A 20,264-nucleotide genomic window follows, 5' to 3' on the forward strand; every position below is an offset into this window, starting at 1 on the left:
GTTACTTCACTCACATCTTGTATTTTATTTCTTATAATTAATGGCTAATGAAAGGAAAAAAAAGTGGTTGTCGCACCCTACTATTTTAAGGCAGCAGCAGTAACTTAAATGCTAACCTACTGCGTAGAACAGGGAGCCTCCCCCAGGGCTGCAGTGGGCCTTTATTTATGTTTCCCGAGCCCAGTGACACTAATCGTTTTCATTACTTACCAAACACAGAAAACAGATGTTATTATTGTTCCCCAGAGCTGAAAAATCCCCTAAACAATACATTTGCTCCGTGTACATGATTCCTTGACTCAAACCAGAATACAGCTACCAAAACACCTACATTTACAATTCTCAGATGGAGCCTGGCTCCTTCTGGGGGTTCATCGGTGGGAGGCCAAGGGGTCTTGCCAGTGATACAGTGAACATGCCCCATCTTTCCAGAGAGCAGCATTTACTTGAAGCTAAGGAAGGAATCATATTTTTCAAAAATGTTAAAGGGAAGCCTTTTCCCCACGTGAAATGTAGAGACCCCAATATATGAAACACGTTTTAGGAAGCTGGTTGGCAGTGGGCGACGTTCTCCCTCCACACATACCTAGGGGCGCGGGGCCCCCTCCCTCCCGTGCGCCCTGGGTAGCCGTGCGGCACACCAAGCCTCACCACCCTTCATTTCTCAGTGCGAGGACTGGGCGTCCTGCCCAGGACACAGAAAGGTCTACAGGGGCGCTGGGGGTGGGGGTCCCACAGCGACCAACGCCGTGCCAATCCCGCCGGCCCCTCTTTTCAGGCCATGCTGGTCGGCGGTAGCACAGCCGCTCTTTCCCGTGGGGAAGCCCGGCTCTTCAACTTTAAGTTTCCCAGCTTCGTCTCTGTGGTTGCGGTAAATTTCAACAAATGAGTAGTCCTGCTAGTGTTAAGGTAGCTCTCAGACCCTGTACGCAGCATCCTGCTCCCTAATCTGGCTTCTGAATATTCTGGTTCTTTTCCTTCTTTGTATACTCTTCCAGTCGAAGGAGCCACTTCGCCCAGTACTGCGAACAGAGCTCAGCGTCCATGAAGTGCGGGTGGGCAGGGGACCCGTCTTTGTAGGCCACCACGATCAAGCCACACCGAACCTAGGAAGGAACACAGGGCAAGCGCGGCATTTCTAAGGTGGTGCCACAGTTGGGGTTCATTTCCTTCTTACTCTGGGGCAAACTCAGAACAAAACAATCTACAGCAATTATCTTTTAATTCAGTTTCTAAGGTGAGTTGATTAAAGACGGGACCAGGATACACAAGAACACAGAGATGATCGTTAAGACATTAAAGAATGGACTGTGATCATTAAAGAACCATTAACAAGAAGCCCAGGAAGAGGGGGAAGGTGCTTTTTGAAGTGGGAGAGGGACAGGAACAGAGGAAGCAGTGGGCTACAAACAGCAAAAAAAAACCCTCAGGAGTTAAGAAGCTACAAAGCAGCACCGAGCCAGCTTCACAGAAGCAGCGGCTCGGCGTCCTGACCTGAAAGCTGTAGTTGGCATCGTGGTTTATGGCACCAACATAGGCCACGACTTGCAGCGGGTTGTCAAACGTATTCCGGATAAAAGGTTTTGGCTTCTCCGACGTCTTCCAATCAATCACACACAGCTTGCCCCTGAAGGGAAACCAAAGGAAGCCTCTGTACGTAATAGTTCAAACTGGAAAACTATTAGGTTAAAGTTCTTCTTACATATACTTTACTACTTGTCACCTGATGACTGTTGCTTCTATCCCCCGCTTTCCAGAAAGACCGCTCTCCTGAGCTCTACTTGGGATTTTAATGTGTGGGACGTTCTTTCCTTCGAGCCCCTCATCCAGGGCAGTGATGACATGATGGAAAATGCTGCCCACGGCGCCCGGGAAACAGCCTCCCCAGGGCAAGTTTCTAAACTCTCTAGAAATTTCTCTGGACCTCTATGATTTAACAGTTGACAAGGGAACCGAAACTCCCTCTATTAGTTTCTCAGTTGATTTTGACTGAAATGTCTATCAGGAGGAACCACAACAGACCAGGAGCAAAGTCCCCATGGCGCAGGACTCAGCATCACAGCGCCTCAAACCAAAGCTGGGGTCCAAGCCCATCGGCACCTAATGGGCATCAACTGTGTGCAGAAATGCAAGTAAGCAGACCTGGTCCCCGTCCTAAGAGTTACACACAGGGGAGGGATGTTGGAAAAATAAAAACATTCCTGCCACTTTTGTTTAGTCAAATAACCAGTACCCACCCCCAACCCTGGTCGGATTTACAGTTGCCAACTGCAGATGTCAGAGGACGGCAGAATGAGTGACTGAAAACCGGTGACTCTTAGAGGCTCTATCTGCTGTCTTTCTTGACTTCAGTTTTGAAAGCAGCAGTTTAGAGGGAGATCTTGTACAAAGTATGTATGTTACCTACCTGTCACCGTAGTCCCAGAGTTACAACTTATGCAAGGTATTTATAAAATCAGTCTAGGGGAGCACTGTCTAAAAGAAATAAACTATGCTGTACTACAGAAACTAACACAACATTGTAAATCAACAATACCTCAATGAAAAAAATGCAAGCTACACGTATCACTTAAAATTTTCTAGTAGCTACATCAAAAAAGAGATGAAATTTTAATATTTTATTCAACTCAACATATCCAAAATATCATTTCAATACATAATTAACATTAAAAAGTTATTAGTGAGATTTTGTACATTCTTTTTTGCACTAAGTCACTGAAATCTAGTTTGTGTGTTTACAGCACACCTCAGTTTGGACTGGCCACATTCAAGTGCTTAACGGCCATACGTGGCTAATGGCTACTCTGTTAGACAGTGCAGGTACAGACGTAATACACCATCTTTATAATCTGTAATACTGCAAAGTCCGACAATCTATGCAAGTGAAAAGAAGGCCCCAGGAACCTCAGGGGGCTACCATTCCTAGTTCTCTCCCTTGAAGAAAATCAAAATACCCTAAAATAAAGATTTCTGCCATGTTCCACTGTTTCTAGCAATGTACTGTAATGAGTAGGGCTTAATAATGTGAAACAACAATCTCAGTAGCATAAGCCCAAATTAAAACTACAATAAGACAGTCCACAAATAGCTCCTCAATAAATAGAAAGATGCTCAGCCTAGTTTATTTTGAAATGCGGACTGAAATGATGAGATACAATGTTAAAACTCCAGTGCTCCGTGACCCCACAATTTCCCTTACAGGCCTGTACGGAGAGCAGTGGTTTCATATCCTGGGTGCAAATGACAAGGGCCTGGAAAATTTAAGTATTCATTCCCAGGCCTGCTTCAGATCACCTGAATTTATCCAAACCTCACATATCACTCATCAAAACAAACAGAGGGACCCGAGCACCTGCCGACAGACAGTCTCATGATGGTCTAAGAGGAGACAGTCACTGCTGCAGTTCGTAATTGTGAAAAACTAGACAGAACCTGACGCTCCCAACAGGGAAATGGATGTGGCTCATTCACACAGAGGAATACCAAGCAGCACTTAAAAAGAACAGGATCAAAACGATAACGCTGACATTTACTGAGTAGATAGTGTGCGTTTTAAGCAGTGTTACAGGGAATGTCTCACTTAACCTCTAAGACAAACCTACGAGGTAGGTACTGTATTTGTCCTATTTTACAGATGAACAAGTTGAAGTGCAGAGGCTAAGTAAGGAGCCTAAGGTTAAGAAGAAAAGCTAGAAACCAAACTCAGGCAGCCTGTCTCCAGAGTCCAGTATCTTTTAACTAGAGTTCCAGGGTTACACTCAGATTCCCCCCAGCCCCGCTGCATCACTCAAATGCTTTTTCTTGGAGTAGGGGGTATGTGCAGGTTCTCTCCGCCCCTGAAATCTGAAGTAAGTGGGGAAAACAGTAGCAGCAGCAACGTAAGAACCGCAGGACGCTTTAGTAAGCCCAGAGTTCCTACCCATGTAAAAAACTGCTTGGAAGCCAGGAAAAGAGTTGATTTTTCAGGGCCGACAGATCAAGGTGCTATTTTTAGGCAACAGGGGAGAAAATGCAAGAATCAAATTGGACCTTATGGCTGGTACTCTGCTCTGGGGGAGGGGAGGGGGAACATGCTGGAAAACAGGCCATCTTAGGGATACTGGAAAGTTACATTTTTTCTCCACCAAACACTTGGATTTTGGAACAAAGATTTACAAGGATGATGTGACCGTTACCTATCACGTAGGTTTTGACTTTACAGAGGACACATCTTGAAGCAAGAGTTAAAAGAAAAAAGTAGTGTTGGAGAGGAAACACCTGTCCACCAGAATTAATTCACCTCATTCAATGTAAAAAAAATCTAATACTTACTGATAATCAGCCACACAGTCCAGCAGACCTACATACTTTAGGGCCTCATGCTGAACAGCACTTTCAAGAGCTCGCACTCCACTGACATCTTTCAAAACATGCTGGACACTTTGGATGTAGCCAGATTCGAGATTTTCATCTCTGTTTTTTAAGGTCCCCTGAGGTGAAAGTATGCTTTCCAAGGCTTCATGAAACTGTTTCCCTTGTAAAAACATGTCTGAAAAGAAAATCAGGGGAAAAGGAAAACAACAACAAACCCAAAACAAAGCTAGTACTGAAGAACACTCAATAAACTGAGCGATAAGATTGAAAATTACATGAATTACCTTTAAGTGACAATCCCTAAGACACACTTCAGACTCTTGTGAAATCTAAGAATGCACTTTGAAAACAAAAGGGACTAGAATAGCTTAGATAATAAAATGGATTAAAATGACGTATTTCTAGTAGAATTAGGCCAAAGTTAGGATGGAAGATCTGGGGGCCACAGGACCATACCTAGTGAATTCACACAGTACTGTAGATTTAAGTATCCATTTCATTTAAGTAACCAGTAAGTTAACTGGTTGTGATAAACAGTTATTAGGCATTTAGAGAAATGTGCTTGTTTACAGTTCTTTTTACAACCAAATTTTAATTATGAACACAGGTGGAGGCATCCTTTTACTAACAGGCTTAGTGACTGGCAAGAAATGAGAATCAGGGCACACACGAATTAACCAATGTCATGGGACTTGGGCGGGGGGGGGGGGAGAAAATATATGGCATTCTTCTCCCGTACTTTCTTTTAGGGCAAGAACAGCCTAAGACAGTGGCTCTGTCCTGAACTTTTTTTCCTCATACACTTTTAAGAGGACACATACATATTCAACAAATGCAAGAAACACTCCATATTCACTTGACTCTTGATAAGGGAAGGAGAGGAAGAAAGAGGGTATTGCTGAGCTAAGCAGTGGCCTTGGCACTTTCAAACTGTTAACTTTCAAACACAACAACCTGGGAAGATAAGGATCATTACCCCCATTTTAATGAATGAGCCAGGGGAGCGCTGTTAATTTGCCCCAAAGCAGAACGCTGGGGTGGCAGCCTGGCACCAGAGTCTATGTCCATTCCAGTCTATCACACAGCAGAGGAGAGCGGAAAGCGCAGGGACCACCAGTCAGATACACACAGAAACAGAGTAGGAAATACATATGCTTAGAGACAGACCTGCAGAAAATTAGGAAAACAATCTCATCTAATGAGTGTTATGTCAAACCACATTACATCTGTCAAATATCTTTTACAAAGATTTTGAAAGGTCGGTTCTACCATTGGTAAAAAATTGAATCACTTCTGGGATATTACTTGGAAAGTGAAATGAAATTCAACTGAGGAACTAAGTTATCCTATTCCAGATTTACTTGGCTCACCTGGACTTCTTAGCACAGAAAAGGCCTACCAATTAAGACTGATAGAATTAAAACCTAGGGAAAAGAAGCGCAGTATTCATCTACAGACTAGTTTTAATGAAGCAGGACACAAACATGTTAAAAGCAGGAAGGAAAAAAATTGCTTTATCAACAGTCAAGCAAATAGACAACTCATTCCCCACTGCAGACTTAACCCCTGACTAGGTTCTTCACATGTAAGGGGTACCAAACAAGAGAATCCAGGCTATGGGATCCCTTAGATTGTAAAGCTAAGAATGTTAGAACATGATTCAATTTGTGAAAATAAATTTTAAAAGATTCAAGATTTATTGCAAATAGTATCAAGAGTATTCACTCTATAAGCTAAAGGAATGAAAGTGAAATGTTTTCAACATCCAGTAAATAAAGTATGTTAAAGAAAATTCGTAAGTCTCCTGTATTCTGACTGGCAGGGTGGATTTTTTAAGATTACAAAAACCAGTGTAGCAGAAAAACTGAAAAAATACTCTCCAACACTCAACTATAAATCAACATCAGACTTTCTTATACTCGGCAAATACTTTTCAAAAGGTAAGTGGACCCTTGGGAAACTGCGGATTTGAGAATGCCAGCTCTGGGCCCATCTCTGCTCTGGCCTTTGGCAAGTCTACGCAAAAAGGAATTTATTAATCCAGTATTTTAAAAACTGCTCCTCCTGAACCATTAAGCAATTCAGCGGGTTATGACATGCTTTTTTTCTTTCTTCTTTTTTTTTTGGCCATGACACTAATCTGTATGTGATTGTCCTGTATTAAAAAAAAAAAAAGTGATTCTGCCTGTTTCATAAGGTTGATCCTAAGTTAACAGAGAAACATATCAGAACAGTAATCCAGAGCAGCACAGTTGACTCAATGGAAAACAACCCTACTTTTCTCTCTGCCTGGTTTAGTGGGGCTCATTCACATTCCAAACAGAAATTCCTGTCCTTTATCAAAGGGGCCAGCAAAGCATTTCCTTACTTTGTGCCAAGAGCTACAGACCTAGGTTCTCAATGTCCCAGCAAGTTTCTGTCCTTAAGTTTCTTAGGTTCCCACAACCTGTGACATTGCTGGTTTAAGGAGAAGCAAGCAAAACTATTTCCCATGAGGAAACAATGTCTATTCTAAATTCCTGTGGTACAAATAAAAAACTTATGATGCCACCACAAGATTTAGAAAGAAAAAAGTTGCTAGTTTAAAAAGCAGAGAACAGTTTGGTGGTTGTTACTAATTAACTATCCAAGACAGCTGCCTCAGGGCCAGGCCAATAGCTCAGTGGTAGCACGCGTGCTTAGCATGCATGAGGTCCTGGGTTCAATCCCCAGTAGCACCATTTTTAAAAAAAGGCAGTTAGCCACAGTGTACATTCCCTGCCCCAGGCAGTTGAGGAATGTTATAAAGGGCTAGGCCTTGACCATTTTTGCCAAGTCCAGGTACCACCTAAATACTTAATATTTTTTCTTTTAAGACGTATGTGATCACAGGTTTAATGTGTTACACACACACAGAGTTTTCCCCTAAGATGCCTCAAAATGTGCATTACTCTTAAATTACAATAGAAGTGCTTGTGTACCACCAGGGTACGTGTAATGCTCTCTGGGAAGCGTGGGCTAAGGAACACTCAGTGTAAAGCTTAAGCTTTAACAAAAGACAACTATATAATCCTGATCGGGACCAGCTAATTCACTGGTACCCATGGTCTTTTCTTTCATCTTGTTTTTGAATACAATCTGTTTTAAGAAAGCTATTCTCCTCACTGGTCTAAGAAGTTAGTAAGTTAGGAGCTGAAGGCTAAAGTTTGTTTATTCTCAGTTCCTAATCAAGAGCATCTGATTATCTCAGTTCACTAAGATCTAAATATAGACCATATGTTTTGGGGTATTGCTAGAGTCTTTGAATTTAGGAGTCAGTCTCTAATGGTAAGTAGAGCAAGGGGGTATTTACTAGATTCTGAATAGAATGCCTAGCCAACAACTGGAATTCCATCATGACGTGACTGACTCTTCCATTATCAAAGGAAACAGGCAATTCTAATACTTAGGTTTGTAGCTTATAAAAATAATTTTATAATCATTTAGTCAAAGTGCTTGATCTCTGTGCTTCTGTGACATGGGGGTAATAGTATCTGTCCTTCATAGAGTCGTCATGAGGATTAAGTGAGTTAATATACATATAAAATGCTATTAATACTAATTATTATTTGAAAGTAACTTCTCACTAGTTAAGGTTAGAAAAAGAACAACTCATTCTTTTGACGCTGGTGCTCTATATACTAGAAAACACAGTTGCCATACAGAACCAGGACTGAGAAAATTACTTGAAGTATATTCTGCGAAGCCATCCTCTCCCAGTTCCAGAATCATTCGCTGTTTCCATCTCTCCAAGTAGAAAATCTGTTCTGCTGTCATGGTCTGCTGAAGGACTCGGGTCACACTTGGTATCATACCCCTTTGCAGAGGGATTTTCAGAGGAATTGCAGGATCACTTGTGACGTTTGGTTTTATGCTTTTCTCTGGATTGAAGAGAGGAAACCAGTTTCGTGGAACTACTGCTTCCTCATCTTGCTTTGGGGCCTTACACTTACTCACAGGTCCATAGAGTAAAGCATCTTCCTCGAAACAATGATTCTGGAGTCTGAGCTTGGCCTCTGAATGACAAGACAGACTTTACCAAATCAGAGTACTTTTCTTGGTCCACTTCTCCATAAGGGTTCACTTTTTTCTTCCGGCCACACAAAGAAGAGGAAGTGGAGAAAAGCACATGGGGGGCTGGTTCTATAGAAAACCCCTTTGAACTTCTCAGCTGCCTGCAGATGTTCTGAAATGCCTTCATCTTTAGATTCTTTTTTTCTTCCACTTCCCTCTAGTCTACTTGTAATGCTGAGGGCCTTTATAATTTTTGCATTCCTATCAAAGAGGAAAGTGGTGTTAAGAGACTAATTGTGTTAAATTCTTGAACTATCAAAGCAAAAGCTGCAACAGGATGATACTGCACATTAAAGGTGTATTTAATTAGCTTTTTCGACATGTTAATAGAGGAGAACAAACCTGACTCCATATTGGATCTATTCCTGTAACTCTTCACCCCGGTGCTCTGCTGCCTATGCTTAGTCATGCTGGCTCTGCACCTTTTGCAAAGGAACATTGCCCATAGCTTTAAGTATGGACAGCCCATTCTCAGGGCGCTGACCTTTAAGGATGTAACACTTTCCCATTCATATAGAAATAAAAAGTTGCAGAACAGAGAATGACATTTGTCTTGTTGGAGGTTTATAGGAACACTGTGACCAACTTACGTGGACAGCTGCAAGAACAAAGGATTCTAGCACCAAGAAGTAGAAGTCTGCTACAACCAGCCACACCCCGTCCCTCTTTCCTATAAAAGTAGCCTTAATTTTTAACTAGGGACACTAGACCACCATCTTCGGGATTTGCTGGCTTTCCGAATACAATCACGGTTCCTTGCCCCAACAACTCATCTGTCGATTTACTGGCTTGTCTGTGCCTGCCAGCAGTATGAGCCTGTAACATCTGGACCAAACTACTTCCACAGAAATCCTCTCATCAATACCAGAAGGACCAGCGCTTAAGTGTGAAACAGTAAGACAGCTTGGGGCAAGACACCCCCAATATTCAGTACGGAGCCGTGAGCGGCCTGCGAAGCGCAGGTGCGGGCCCAAAAAGGCCCGGAACTGCTGGAGCGGGCACAAGCCACAGCGGGCAGTTCATGGCTAAACACCAGATGCCTCGCCAGGTACCCTGCGTGCGTGTTTCCCACTTAACCCCGTACGCCCTCTAAGGCGGGTGCTACTGCGACCCACTTTAAGACGTGGCAGCCGAGCTGCTGAAGATCCCGTCAGGTCTGCGCTGTGGAGGAGCGGTCAGCAGGGCCACCGCCGACCCCAGAAGGCCGCCTCCGCTCCGGGAGAGGCGGAACCACGGTGGGAGGCAGAATCAGGGAAGCGACGACCCAGTAGAAGCCCAGCCCACAGCAGGGGAAGGTACCTCAGAAGCCACGACACTTCGCTAACTCCCAGGGTGCGAACTACCCCTCGGGCCGGTGTTTTCGCGGCTCCCGCGCTTTGGTCTGGAGTTAGGCCCCGCCCCAGGCACTGCGGTCCCAGCAGGCACTGCGGCGCTCACGCCCCGCCCCCAGCCTTCGTTCCCTTCTACAGACACCCAGGCGATCCGAGGGCGGAAGCGCGGGCGCCTCCAAATCGCGCCCTTTCGCTCTCACGAGATCTTGTCTACGTCAGAGCTCGTCGCCATCTTGGACTCTGGCTGAGTAATAAATTCCCACCGAACGAGAGCGCGGTCTTTCTCGATACGCGCCTCGCTGAGAGAGTTTCCGCGGCCCTGCGCTCCCGTCGCGGCCCTGTGGTCGGCGGTTTCCGCGTGGCCCCCAGCGAGGGTAGGCGCCGCGTAGCTTCTTTGCCCGGCTCCAAGATGGACGGCAGCGGGGACGGGGGAGGCCGCTCTGGGGAAGCACGTGGGGGCGCCGCTCGCCTTTCCCGGGGCTGCTGGGATGGTGGCGGAGTCCCGAGGCCTCCCGCCGCCGTCGGGCAGGGAGGCTGGCGGAGGCGGGGCCGCGGCCGCCCCTGAGAGGCTCCCCGGCGGAGGCGGCGGCTGCGGCGGCGGCGGCGGCCCAGCCTCTTCTTTCCTCGCACAGCCAGGCGGCCCCGCTCGAGGCCCGCGTCGCCATGGCTGCGGTTCCCGAGTTGCTGCAGCAGCAGGAGGAGGACTGCGGCAAGGTGAGGCCCTGCCCGCCCTCAGGCTCCAGGACGGGAGGCCCGCCGACCTCCCGGGCTCCGCACTCAGTCCCCCGTCCCTTAGGGCTCCCAGCGCGGGCGTTGCTCCCCCGCGCCATCCGCCCCCTGTGCTGCCCCGGGCGCTCGCTGCGGACCCGCCGGGGAGAGAACCCGAGCGGCTGGCTCGCTCCCTGGAGACACGGGGACGCGTGCTTGTAGAAAGTTCTTAAAACTTCCTTGGTTCGGCGAACACCGGAGGGTGAAACATGAAATCCACGATCTCTGTAGCAAACTGCAGAGCTCTATTTTTGTTGCCTCATGTCCGCGCGCCACTCCCTTGAGAAAACTCTTTTTGGCCCAAATACGGGGAAATTCAGTCAAGTCAAATCTGAAGCGTGTTCCTTACAGCTTTGTAGGCGCTAAATGCGTCACTGCGGGAGTTCTGTTTTTCTGGTGGGTGCTTAAATGGTTGAATTTTGTTTTCGCTCTTAAGAGTTTTAAAACTTGCCTATTTCTGGAATCACCCCCATGCGGCTTGGACCTTGAGGTCTGAAAGGTAACGCAATAACGTTCATGGTACCATAGCCAGTTAAAGATGTAGGGGAAGCCTCTGCTCTTGGCCGTTTACGTGTAAGTTTCGAAATTAATAGGGGTTGGTAAGAGTACAACGTTTTGTGCAGAATTATCCACAGGGAAGTTTCTCTGACGATTAAAAAAAGTGGTCTAAAAATTCCGGGTGCTCTCAAATTGAAGTAACCTGTAAGGCATCTCTAAAAATCAAAGGCAGCTTCGATCCCCAGCGCTTTGGAAAGACTTTTTCATCTAGTAAGTGCCAGAGATCACACAGTGTTGCTGAGTTGTTCCAGCAAGGCTGTCCCTGCTGTATTCGTTACTGAAATGAAATACATATGCATGAGGGTCGTGGTTAGGGTATGTATGTTGAGTTGAAGTAAATTCTTTTCTCTCCATAAAGCCTGAGTGTAAACTTGAAAACGATTCTTTCTGGGACATTCCAAAGGTAATTTTCTTTCCAGAGTTTCTATGGCTAAATAGAAATTTTGGTACATTGATTCCCCCTCCGCCCATCCCCCACCTACTTTCATTCTTGATCCAGAGTCTATTTTAGATAGCTGGTTAAAACTTAACCGATTTAACTACCTTCCTATTTGTTGTATAACCATTGCTGGTTTTTAAAATAATTTCCCCAACACCGATTCTTCAGCAAAATGGGACTGTTACGACTGCTGTTTCCTGCCTCCTGGTTTTAGTGGCTACAGGAAAGGATTGCACAGAATTTCTTTCCTAATTTTTTTAGATTGCAGAAATAAGGAAATAATGAAGTTAATAAAATATTCAGACACATGGATTCATTTTCTTTCTGATCTTCGGTGCTTCTGTGATGTGGATCAAGTCTAGAGGGTTTTTACCGTACAGGAAAAAAGTTTAGGACAAGTGTGAAATAACACGAGGGCAAATCTTGGGCAAAGTAATCTCTTGCTGTAATAAAGCTTTGTTAGTCTACTGAAATACTTTCCGTTTATGCTGAAAGTATTTTAAGTTTGAACTATCTCATCCGCTTTGGAAAGTTTTCTCAAGAGGGTGCTGTGCTGATGGGAGGATGGGGTTCTTGAATTTAGACCCACTAAAAATGCAGGGGACATGATTGATTCTTGAGGATTTTTGAATGCTGGTACAGAACTTCTGACTAGTTAAGCAGAAAAGGAGTCAGCCTGTATTTGGTAGCATGGCACTTCCATTTAGTCATATCCTTCTTAGCTGAGGGTGTTAATTTCTCTTCTTGCCCAAAAAGCAGTTTTCTGGGAAAGTTGCATGATTGGTGTTTATCTAGTCCTCTGCTGATGGGAAAGATTGTATTGTGATCTTTTCATTTAGAAAAAGATTTTGCCAAGTCTCCAGCCCCTGAAAAAGTTAGCTGAAATATTAATACTGTTAGGCCCCTTTTTCATGATAAATGAATACAGTGCTGCCTCCTCCCCACCTCCCACAGTGATTTGAATCAGCATTCTCAGGTGTCTGGAGTTTTAGTGGTTTGGGGGAAAATTGGTTGGAGATTTTGCAAAACCTTGTTCCCATAAAAGTAACATTTACCTAGGCCCCTAGTCATTTTGCACCTTCTAGGTTCTCCAGGCCTTCTGTTGGCCAAAAAAGCCTTTTAAACAGCCGGCATCATGTTTCGGTTTCCACTCACAGATTCCATATGATGAGTTCCCGTTAATCTTGCAAACCTGTGGCAAATGGAGGATGGGTCCTTGTTTCCTGGGACTTTTTTAAAAAAGTAATTGTTAAATTGTTAGTGGACTGAAGTAATTGGAGTGCACAGGAAAAGCTTTGTAAAGGCAGGTGGTGACCTGCCCTTCTCAGCTGGGTACTGTTCCTTCACCTCAGCTCTGGTTGGCTACATGGGCTTTGGGTGGACTGGTGTTTCTTTCTCAGAGCCAGCCGTCAGTATTTTGTTACGCTGCTGCCCTGTGGTTTGCTGGTGGTTTTTTGTTAGCTGATGTGGAAGTTGTCGCTAGGGACAGTACTCTCCACCAGGTTAAATTGAGGGTCCTACAATTCGTGTCAGTACAGGAATAACTTGAATTTTCACCAGTGCCAGTCCATATTAAGTGATTCTTGTAGAATGAAGTCTTCTGCTACATTTAATGACTGGATTTCACTTTTTTAAATTTGGAAAGTAGGGCTTATGAAAGCTGCCCAAGTCTTAGTTCTGGGTCAGTAACTTGCACACAATGTCTTCAGATCCCCATTTGTGAATACACAATAATAGCAGGTCATAATCTCACTTTTTTTTTTTTTTTTTTGGGCTGTAGGACGAAATGGCTGAAGGGAGGCTGATACAGAATTTGGTATGAGACCTAGTAAGTGACTGACTAGAGCTTCAGTTTAAACCAGGATTTCTTAACCTTGAGCACTGTTGGTTGACATTTTAGGCCTGATGATTTTTTGCTGTGAGGAGTTGTCCTTCCTGTGCATTGTGGCATTATTCCTGGCCTCTGTTGGGTGACAGATGCTCCCTTCCCTCCATTAGTGACAGTCAGAAATAAGTGGAGACGTTGTCAAATGTCCCCTGGTTGAGACTTACCGATTTAAACTTTCCTTTCTAAAATGGTGTGATGTGGGTGGGTCAGGTGAAGAGACTAATCTTTAATGTGCCAGTTTGTTTCAAGCTACTTTTCAAATCTGTGATAAATGCTAAGGAGATAACATGCTGTGTGAAACAGAAGCATTGTTGCCTAATCTTTGGTAGAATTAGCACCCCCCCCCTCAATATTTAGGAATCTTAACAAAAACCAGTGAAGGGTTCTGGGCAGTTGAGGGTTACGAAGAGGCAGTTGTGTTCGCTTTGTTGGAGTCCAGTGTCCCACTTTGGACAGGGGAAATCTGAGGCTCTGAGGGCCACAGCACTCAGCCATTGTGGGGCAGAATTGAAGCTCACTGAGAAACATGCTGCAGGGTAGAACTTGGATTAAAATCCTGCTTTTTAAACATTGTGCCTCTATTGTCCTTACTACTTGAAATTAGGCAAGAATAGTTCTGTGGGTCGGTACCCTGAAAGCTTCAAGTACCCAGTGGGGAAAGGAGCATGCAGTGAAGTTAGGTAAAATTTAGGGAAACAACCTTTTAATCAGTTTAGTTTTTTTGAGGAAAGTGAGCTTTGTAAGTTCAGCCTTTTCTTTCTGAAATAGTGAAGGAAGGTGGCTGTGGGACATCTTGTCTTGCATGAATGGTGAATTTGTTTTTTTGCAGTTACAAACTGAGAATTTTTTTTACATCTCTGCATGAGACACTAGCTCATCCACCCTCCCCTCCCCAAAACTACTTCACCTCCAGCCCTGTATTTTCTGACATAACTCGTAAGAAGAGATTCCTCCTGAAAGGGGACGTGGAGTTAGTCAGCTGTTCCATACCCCCGAGGCAAACCGTAAATGCCCTGGGAGAAGTGAAGTCGCAGTTGAGGTGCAGCGGAGAGATTACTGAGCTTGAGTTTAGAAATTGGGTCCTTGCCTTGACTCCTTCCCCCCTTATTTTGTTTGGTGTAACTTTTTCAGGCACTGCTGTATGGTCTGGCGGGAAAAGTAGTTTTCTCAAAAAAGTAGTTTATGTGTGGTATGCGTTTTCTGCCAGAAGAGTTTTTGGTTTACTTTTTTTTAGGGGTAGATCCCTAAACCTTCTGTCCAGTTAACGGTGGGGAGTACAAACAGGTGTCGCCAACCTTAGGGCTTTCGCCTGATCTTTCGTGAAGAGCTGTGCAAAGCTTGCATGGGTACTAACGGATACCAGGTAGCTGATGAGTGATAAAGAGAGATACTGGAATATTTATATCAGTGATCTGGGAAGTGTGTGACTAAAGGCCCAAGAAATCCCGCCAGGGAGCAAGCAGCCTTTTCTCTCCATGCTGCGTTGGTGTCTCAAACTGAGATGACACAAGCTTGAGCTCAGACAGTTCTGTCCATGTTGCTGAATCTTTGGTGGTGGTAAAGGTAAATTTTATTTTCAAATCTATTTGTTTTATCTTGTGTTGATCATAAAGTAAGACTGGTTTTTGGTAAAGAGCTGTGGACTTGATAGACCAGAAACTTTTGGGAGGGAGCCTGAATGGGAGAAATTAGTTTTTTGTTTTTGGCAGCTGCTTTCTCTGTACCATTGGTGTGTTGATTTCCAGTGTAATTTCTCTGCTAGGAAGTCTTTATAGATAATATATAGTTCAACCCTTTTCACTTTGTCAACTCATTTGAAAATAACCCAGGTATCTTGTAAGTTAGTTGGAATTTCTTGAAATGCATGTTATTTTAGCCAGTAATTCAACGAAGTCTCTTTCGGAGCCCTGTGTTGAAATTGACTGGTTCATGGGTTCGCAGCCTTGTGAAATGATGATTCAGTTTATCCATTCGCTGAGTGCGCTGCCCTGACCTCCTTCCAAGCCTCGGCTCCTGTTCTGGGATCTCTGGGCTCTGTAGCCCCCAAGTGCCCCGCAGTCCACGGTGTTCTGCTGTGGACAGCGTGTGTGTTGGGGACTACCGGTAAGAGTGGTTGGTGTCAGCAGGGATGGGTCCCTGTGGGCCTCATCTCACCAAGATGAGTGGTGGAATCTGATCACTTGCTGCAACCTTTTATCTGGTTTTTTAAAGCTCCTAACTAACTTCCATAGCTCTTATCTGTTAGTAGACTGAGACTGTATGGAAGTCTTTGATTTCTGTTGTCCTTGAGGACTAAGAAGTGATACTGGCAGGCCTGAGAAGCAGAGAACCAATAGTGGTGGGGGAGGGGATGAGAGCAAATACCTGTAAAAGCAGAGCTCATATATTGCTCAGTTAACTCCTGTTTCATGCACCGGTGCCTCAGGGAAAAGCTGGGGTAGAACACAGGTTTTGGTTCCCTTCAGGGTGGAAGAAAATAGTGACAATTCCAGTACTACCAAAATTTGAACCATAAAGGAATTTGGATGGGGAAGATACGGTACTAAAACTTCTTACAGAGTACTTCCTGTGAGTGGAAACAGTAACAGTATATGTTGTTTCATAAATATATATCAGGTGAGTCTGTTTTCAGAAATTACTGCAAATTCAGTGTCTGCAGCAGAGCAGTTCTGGATCTATTTTCTTACAACTGTTGGATCAGGCAAGGTATGCAGACCTTTCAAGCTGAAATACGTTTCTTGCTGGTTTTGTCTCTGTGCTTACAGACCATTAATCGGCCTCTCCCTGATAGGGCTCTTTAGTTCCTTAGGCAGTGGGGTGAAGGGATAATAAAGCAAAATCTTAGAGAAACAATTTGAAGAGAAGACACCCTGATGTAGCATGTGCTGGCTAAGGACATTTCTTCTGCTTTAGGACTGGAAAATAGAAAGTCATTTAAATATATACAAGTAGCCTTTTTTCTCCTGTCGGTAGTAGTTTCCTTGCAACATTCAAATTCTGATGAGACTAGGGGCTGGCATATTCAACTTCTTACATGAATACAAAACTGGTTAGATTTAAGTGGCTATTCAGCCAGCCTCCATTCTAGCAGATGAGTTACTGTGGAGATGATTTCATTGTGTCTTGTCATTTGGCTGTGTGGCAGTAGTGTGGATGGGAGTCAAGTTGCCATAACATAACTATCTTTACGTATCTTCTACCGCGGGTCCTGAATTTCTGAATCCTTAGCTTTCTGTGTTGTCCAGTCACATAGGTGCTCTTTGCCTTCTGTGAGCCGTTTAACCTTTTCAGGAGGGAGTGAGTCGTAAGTGAGATGTGGACCAAAAGTGGTCCTTAGTGGTGCGGAGTTCTACAGATTTGTCCTGCAGGCATTGTCAGGTGCCCGAGTCGGGGGCTGACGACAGGTGAGGGAATGCACAGGTCCTTTGCATTAGTTATTCTCCTTCTTAGCCTCTCTTACCAAGCATTCAGATTTCTTAAAACAGGCAGTGCTTGTATATCCTTCTCACAAAGATTGTAATGCTTACTGTAAGGATTAATTAATCTGGAAGGAGGTATATTGGGACTGAAATTCCATCTAAAACTTTGGATATGTGGTGCAGTGGTTTCTATGGAAATCTACGGAAGAAATTTTTTTTTTTTTTTTGAAACTTACATTCCAGATTGGAGAGTAACTGTTTTAAATTTGATTCTCATAAGTGACCTAAGGGAACTGGGAAGTGGAAAAATTAACATGCCTTTCTTTCCCCACTAATTTAAACAGCCATTCTAGGCATTTGGACATCTGTGGCCAGTGTGGTCAGACACAGTGTTGGCCGGCAGGGCTAAGGCATTCCGGGTGCTTACTTAGGACAGGGGATAGAGGTGGGTGAATGGGGGAAAGAATTTGGAGGGTGATTTATTTACCAGCTGCTGTGGCCTGGGGCTGTGGGATATTTGTTTTGTTGACTGAGCAGAGAAAGGATTGCTGAGCTTTTAATCACACTTGATGCTTCCGAGAGAGAATCCAGTGCTAACTTAGACTCTTTAGACAGCTCACAACTTTTTACTCCTTGATGATTTATCTGTTTTCATTATCTGGAGGGTTATATACAAGAAAGTTCATTTGCCTTGTGAATAGGGATTGTATGAGTTGGTGATGGGCTGTATACTCAGAATTTTGCCACTGTCCTTTTTCAGACAATTCTTTAAGGCTCAAATGCACACTTTTCTGTGTTGTCTGTTGTGTTTGTTTTTTGGTGGGGTAGGGTGGGGAGTGTTTGTCATGTCAGTGGTCAGATTTTTGTTTGAATCACTTCCTAGGGTGATATGTCCAGGCAAAGGTAATCACTGCTAGAGAAGCTTGGGTGCTCGATGCCTTGCTGTATAGTGTTTGTTATTCTTTTGTGTCCTCATCGTATTGAACAGCGAAACCCAAAATACCTATGCTGACAAGAAAGGATGATAGTAGTATGGTAAATAGTCAGGGCTGTTCCTCTGTGTGGTTGGGAGTACAGGAAAAGAGGTGAAAGCAGAGTTCAGTAGAACAAAAAGCAGTTCGTGAAGCCCGTTGCAGCTTTGACTGGCACTCAAATGAGCCCCGTTTACTAGATTACGTTCCCCTTGGGTTTTCCAGCCCTAATTCCAAAGGTAGTCTGTGTGGAGCTTGCAGGCTCACTGGGCTTGTAGTGAGCTAAAATGAAATTGTCAGCATGTTCAGAAATTGAGAGATGGCTAGAAACGAGGACTTGTGACCTCTTTAGGAAATGGGATCTCAGGAAGCATGGCAGTTGTTGCTGAGCTCGGGGAAATGCACCTTGGACCTGGCCCATGGGCTGCCTGTTCCATGTAACCTGGTCCATGTAAAGTGAATAAATCATGTACTAACTCTGACGTGGATACATTTAAGATCAGTGGGATGGCTAGTGTTCTTTGCAGTAAAATTTTAGTGTATATTTTGAAGTCTTTTTGAATGTTGTATTTACTCAGTGGTAAATTATCAGAAGGAAGGAAACTTTTATCAGAAAAGTGTCAGAGTTAGAGTCACAGTTCTGATAAAATGAAGTGTCCCTGACCTTGAAGCCTTATCTTGTTTGCAGGGATCTCATAAATGGACACGTGAAAATTAAGCCAAACAAGCAACTATTTCATAGGAGTCATCAAGAATTCATTTGGAAGATGTATTTAGCTTGAAATAATCAGGAACAGTTCAGTATACCATGGTCTTACTACTACCTGACGTTAAAATGAAGTTCTGGTGACAGAACTTGAGGCTTCTTTTTTAGAGGAAAGCCATTGTTACATGGCTAACTCTGGCTTTTACAATTAAACTTTTCTTAGTCACAATGCTGAAGGAAAAAGGGAAGTAATGACAGCTTCTGAGATACAAAGGAGAGAAGTAATCCATGTGCTTTAAAATAATGTATTTAATCTTTTTATATCTGATAGAACCAGCTTTTCTGTTTTCAGAAATATAGTCCATCAGTCTTTGGCATTTCCATTTTGAAGAAAAGAATCCAAAGGCAAGTTTAGAAGGAAATAACCTCAGTGTTCCATGTTCTCGCATCTTAACGCTAGTCTTCACGTGGCATTCTCCCTGTGTTCAGTAATCTGGAGTGTTAAGGATGGCAGTTTAACTTTAGCACAAGCTTATGGTTGGAAGTGGGGGCAGGGATGAGATGCATATTCCACACAATCTCTCGTTTGTGTCAGGTGTTCAGATTGACTGTCAGCTTGTCTGCTTTAAAAAAAAGAATTTATTGTATTTTTAAAAAAATTACTGTTTTTTAAATTCAGTAGAAAAACTTGAAAAGGAAAACCGTTTTAACCACTTTTTCCTAATAGTCCACTTCTTCCAAGAATTCTTTTTTAAGCTGGCAAAAATGGAGTTGGGTATTTTCTCTGAATTTCCAACTCACAAAATAAGTTACTTTTGCTTCCAAGGCAGTGCTCACACTAGTTCCTTATATGTAACCACAGTGGGATTCTGCTAATTAGGGCCTTTGTTAGTTTTTACAATTCACCTCTTGTGTCTAGATTTCTCATCTCCTTGAGACAGCCCCTGAATATAAATAGGTCCACTCTTAAGTTGGATTTTATTTCTCTACCCAAGATCCTGTACCACATGACTATTTTCTCCAAGTTTTCCTAGTCTCTAACTTTCAGATACACCCACTCTGTTAATGCCTCTTAAGTGTTCTTGTAATTTGGGCATTTAAGAAGTTCAGGATTTCTTTCTGTCTAGTTGAAGCCTTAGTATGGTTCTTCCAAGTATTTGGTTAAATGTATTTTTCATGTAGACAACGTATGTAATGTATGTGATAATAGAATCATATAGTTGCTTTGTTCCGATTATAGGGATTTGCTGGCCCCGCCCATGCGTTTAAGGGCAGGCTTCCCCACAGTTTCAGATAGACTTAGAGATACTGCACCTTTGTTCTAGATGGTCTTAACAGACTGCTTTTTAATTACTAGCTCCCTGTACTTGGAAGAATGCTTTTTAGGACTAAAATGAATTTGAGACTAATAGCCAAAAAATGTATTTCAGCTGAGATCTGTATCAGTGGACCTGAATGTTGACCCCGCACTTCAGATTGACATACCTGATGCACTCAGTGAGAGAGACAAAGTCAAATTTACAGTGCACACCAAGGTAAGCGACAGAATGACTTCAGTAATAAAAACAGTGCTTTGTGACAGCTTTGTTCCCGGTGGGCGTGAAGAGACTGCCTGACCTGAGGTGCAGTGTAGCATTTGCTCAGGGAGGCCCTCCCTGCTGGTGCTCCTAGTAAGCATCAGATAAGTGCTCTTAGGACAGCATTCTCCACTGGTGGGGGCCCTAGGGCTGTGGGCCTTG

At 43.8% G+C, this 20,264-nt stretch overlaps 2 protein-coding genes and 1 non-coding gene across 5 annotated transcripts in view; 2 read left to right on the plus strand and 1 right to left on the minus strand.

Annotated features, from left to right (window-relative positions):
- MGME1 (mitochondrial genome maintenance exonuclease 1) lies at positions 1-10,016 on the minus strand. Its single transcript, XM_006172459.3, is given in 6 exon segments — positions 1-1,106; positions 1,495-1,627; positions 4,312-4,528; positions 8,058-8,358; positions 8,360-8,646; positions 9,745-10,016. Coding segments are annotated over 5 exon segments (1,026 nt in total). The 5' UTR covers positions 8,573-8,646; positions 9,745-10,016; the 3' UTR covers positions 1-944.
- Positions 10,006-20,264, plus strand: part of SNX5 (sorting nexin 5) — a 24,177-nt gene continuing 13,918 nt past the window's right edge. For 2 of the 3 annotated variants that reach the window (XM_032461778.1, XM_032461781.1), the window contains exons 1-2: positions 10,289-10,490; positions 19,956-20,060. In XM_032461778.1, coding sequence (XP_032317669.1) covers positions 10,440-10,490; positions 19,956-20,060 — 156 coding nt within the window. In that variant the 5' untranslated portion in view covers positions 10,289-10,439. Of the gene's footprint in view, positions 10,151-10,288; positions 10,491-19,955; positions 20,061-20,264 lie in introns of those variants that run through there. The other variant, XM_032461780.1, reaches the window with a different exon arrangement.
- On the plus strand, positions 15,375-15,609 carry LOC116658079. The gene has a single exon (XR_004313280.1). It is a non-coding gene; the product is annotated as a small nucleolar RNA SNORD17 (small nucleolar RNA).

The sequence above is a fragment of the Camelus ferus genome, chromosome 19 (genome assembly GCF_009834535.1).
Source record: "Camelus ferus isolate YT-003-E chromosome 19, BCGSAC_Cfer_1.0, whole genome shotgun sequence".
Lineage (NCBI taxonomy): Eukaryota > Metazoa > Chordata > Mammalia > Artiodactyla > Camelidae > Camelus > Camelus ferus.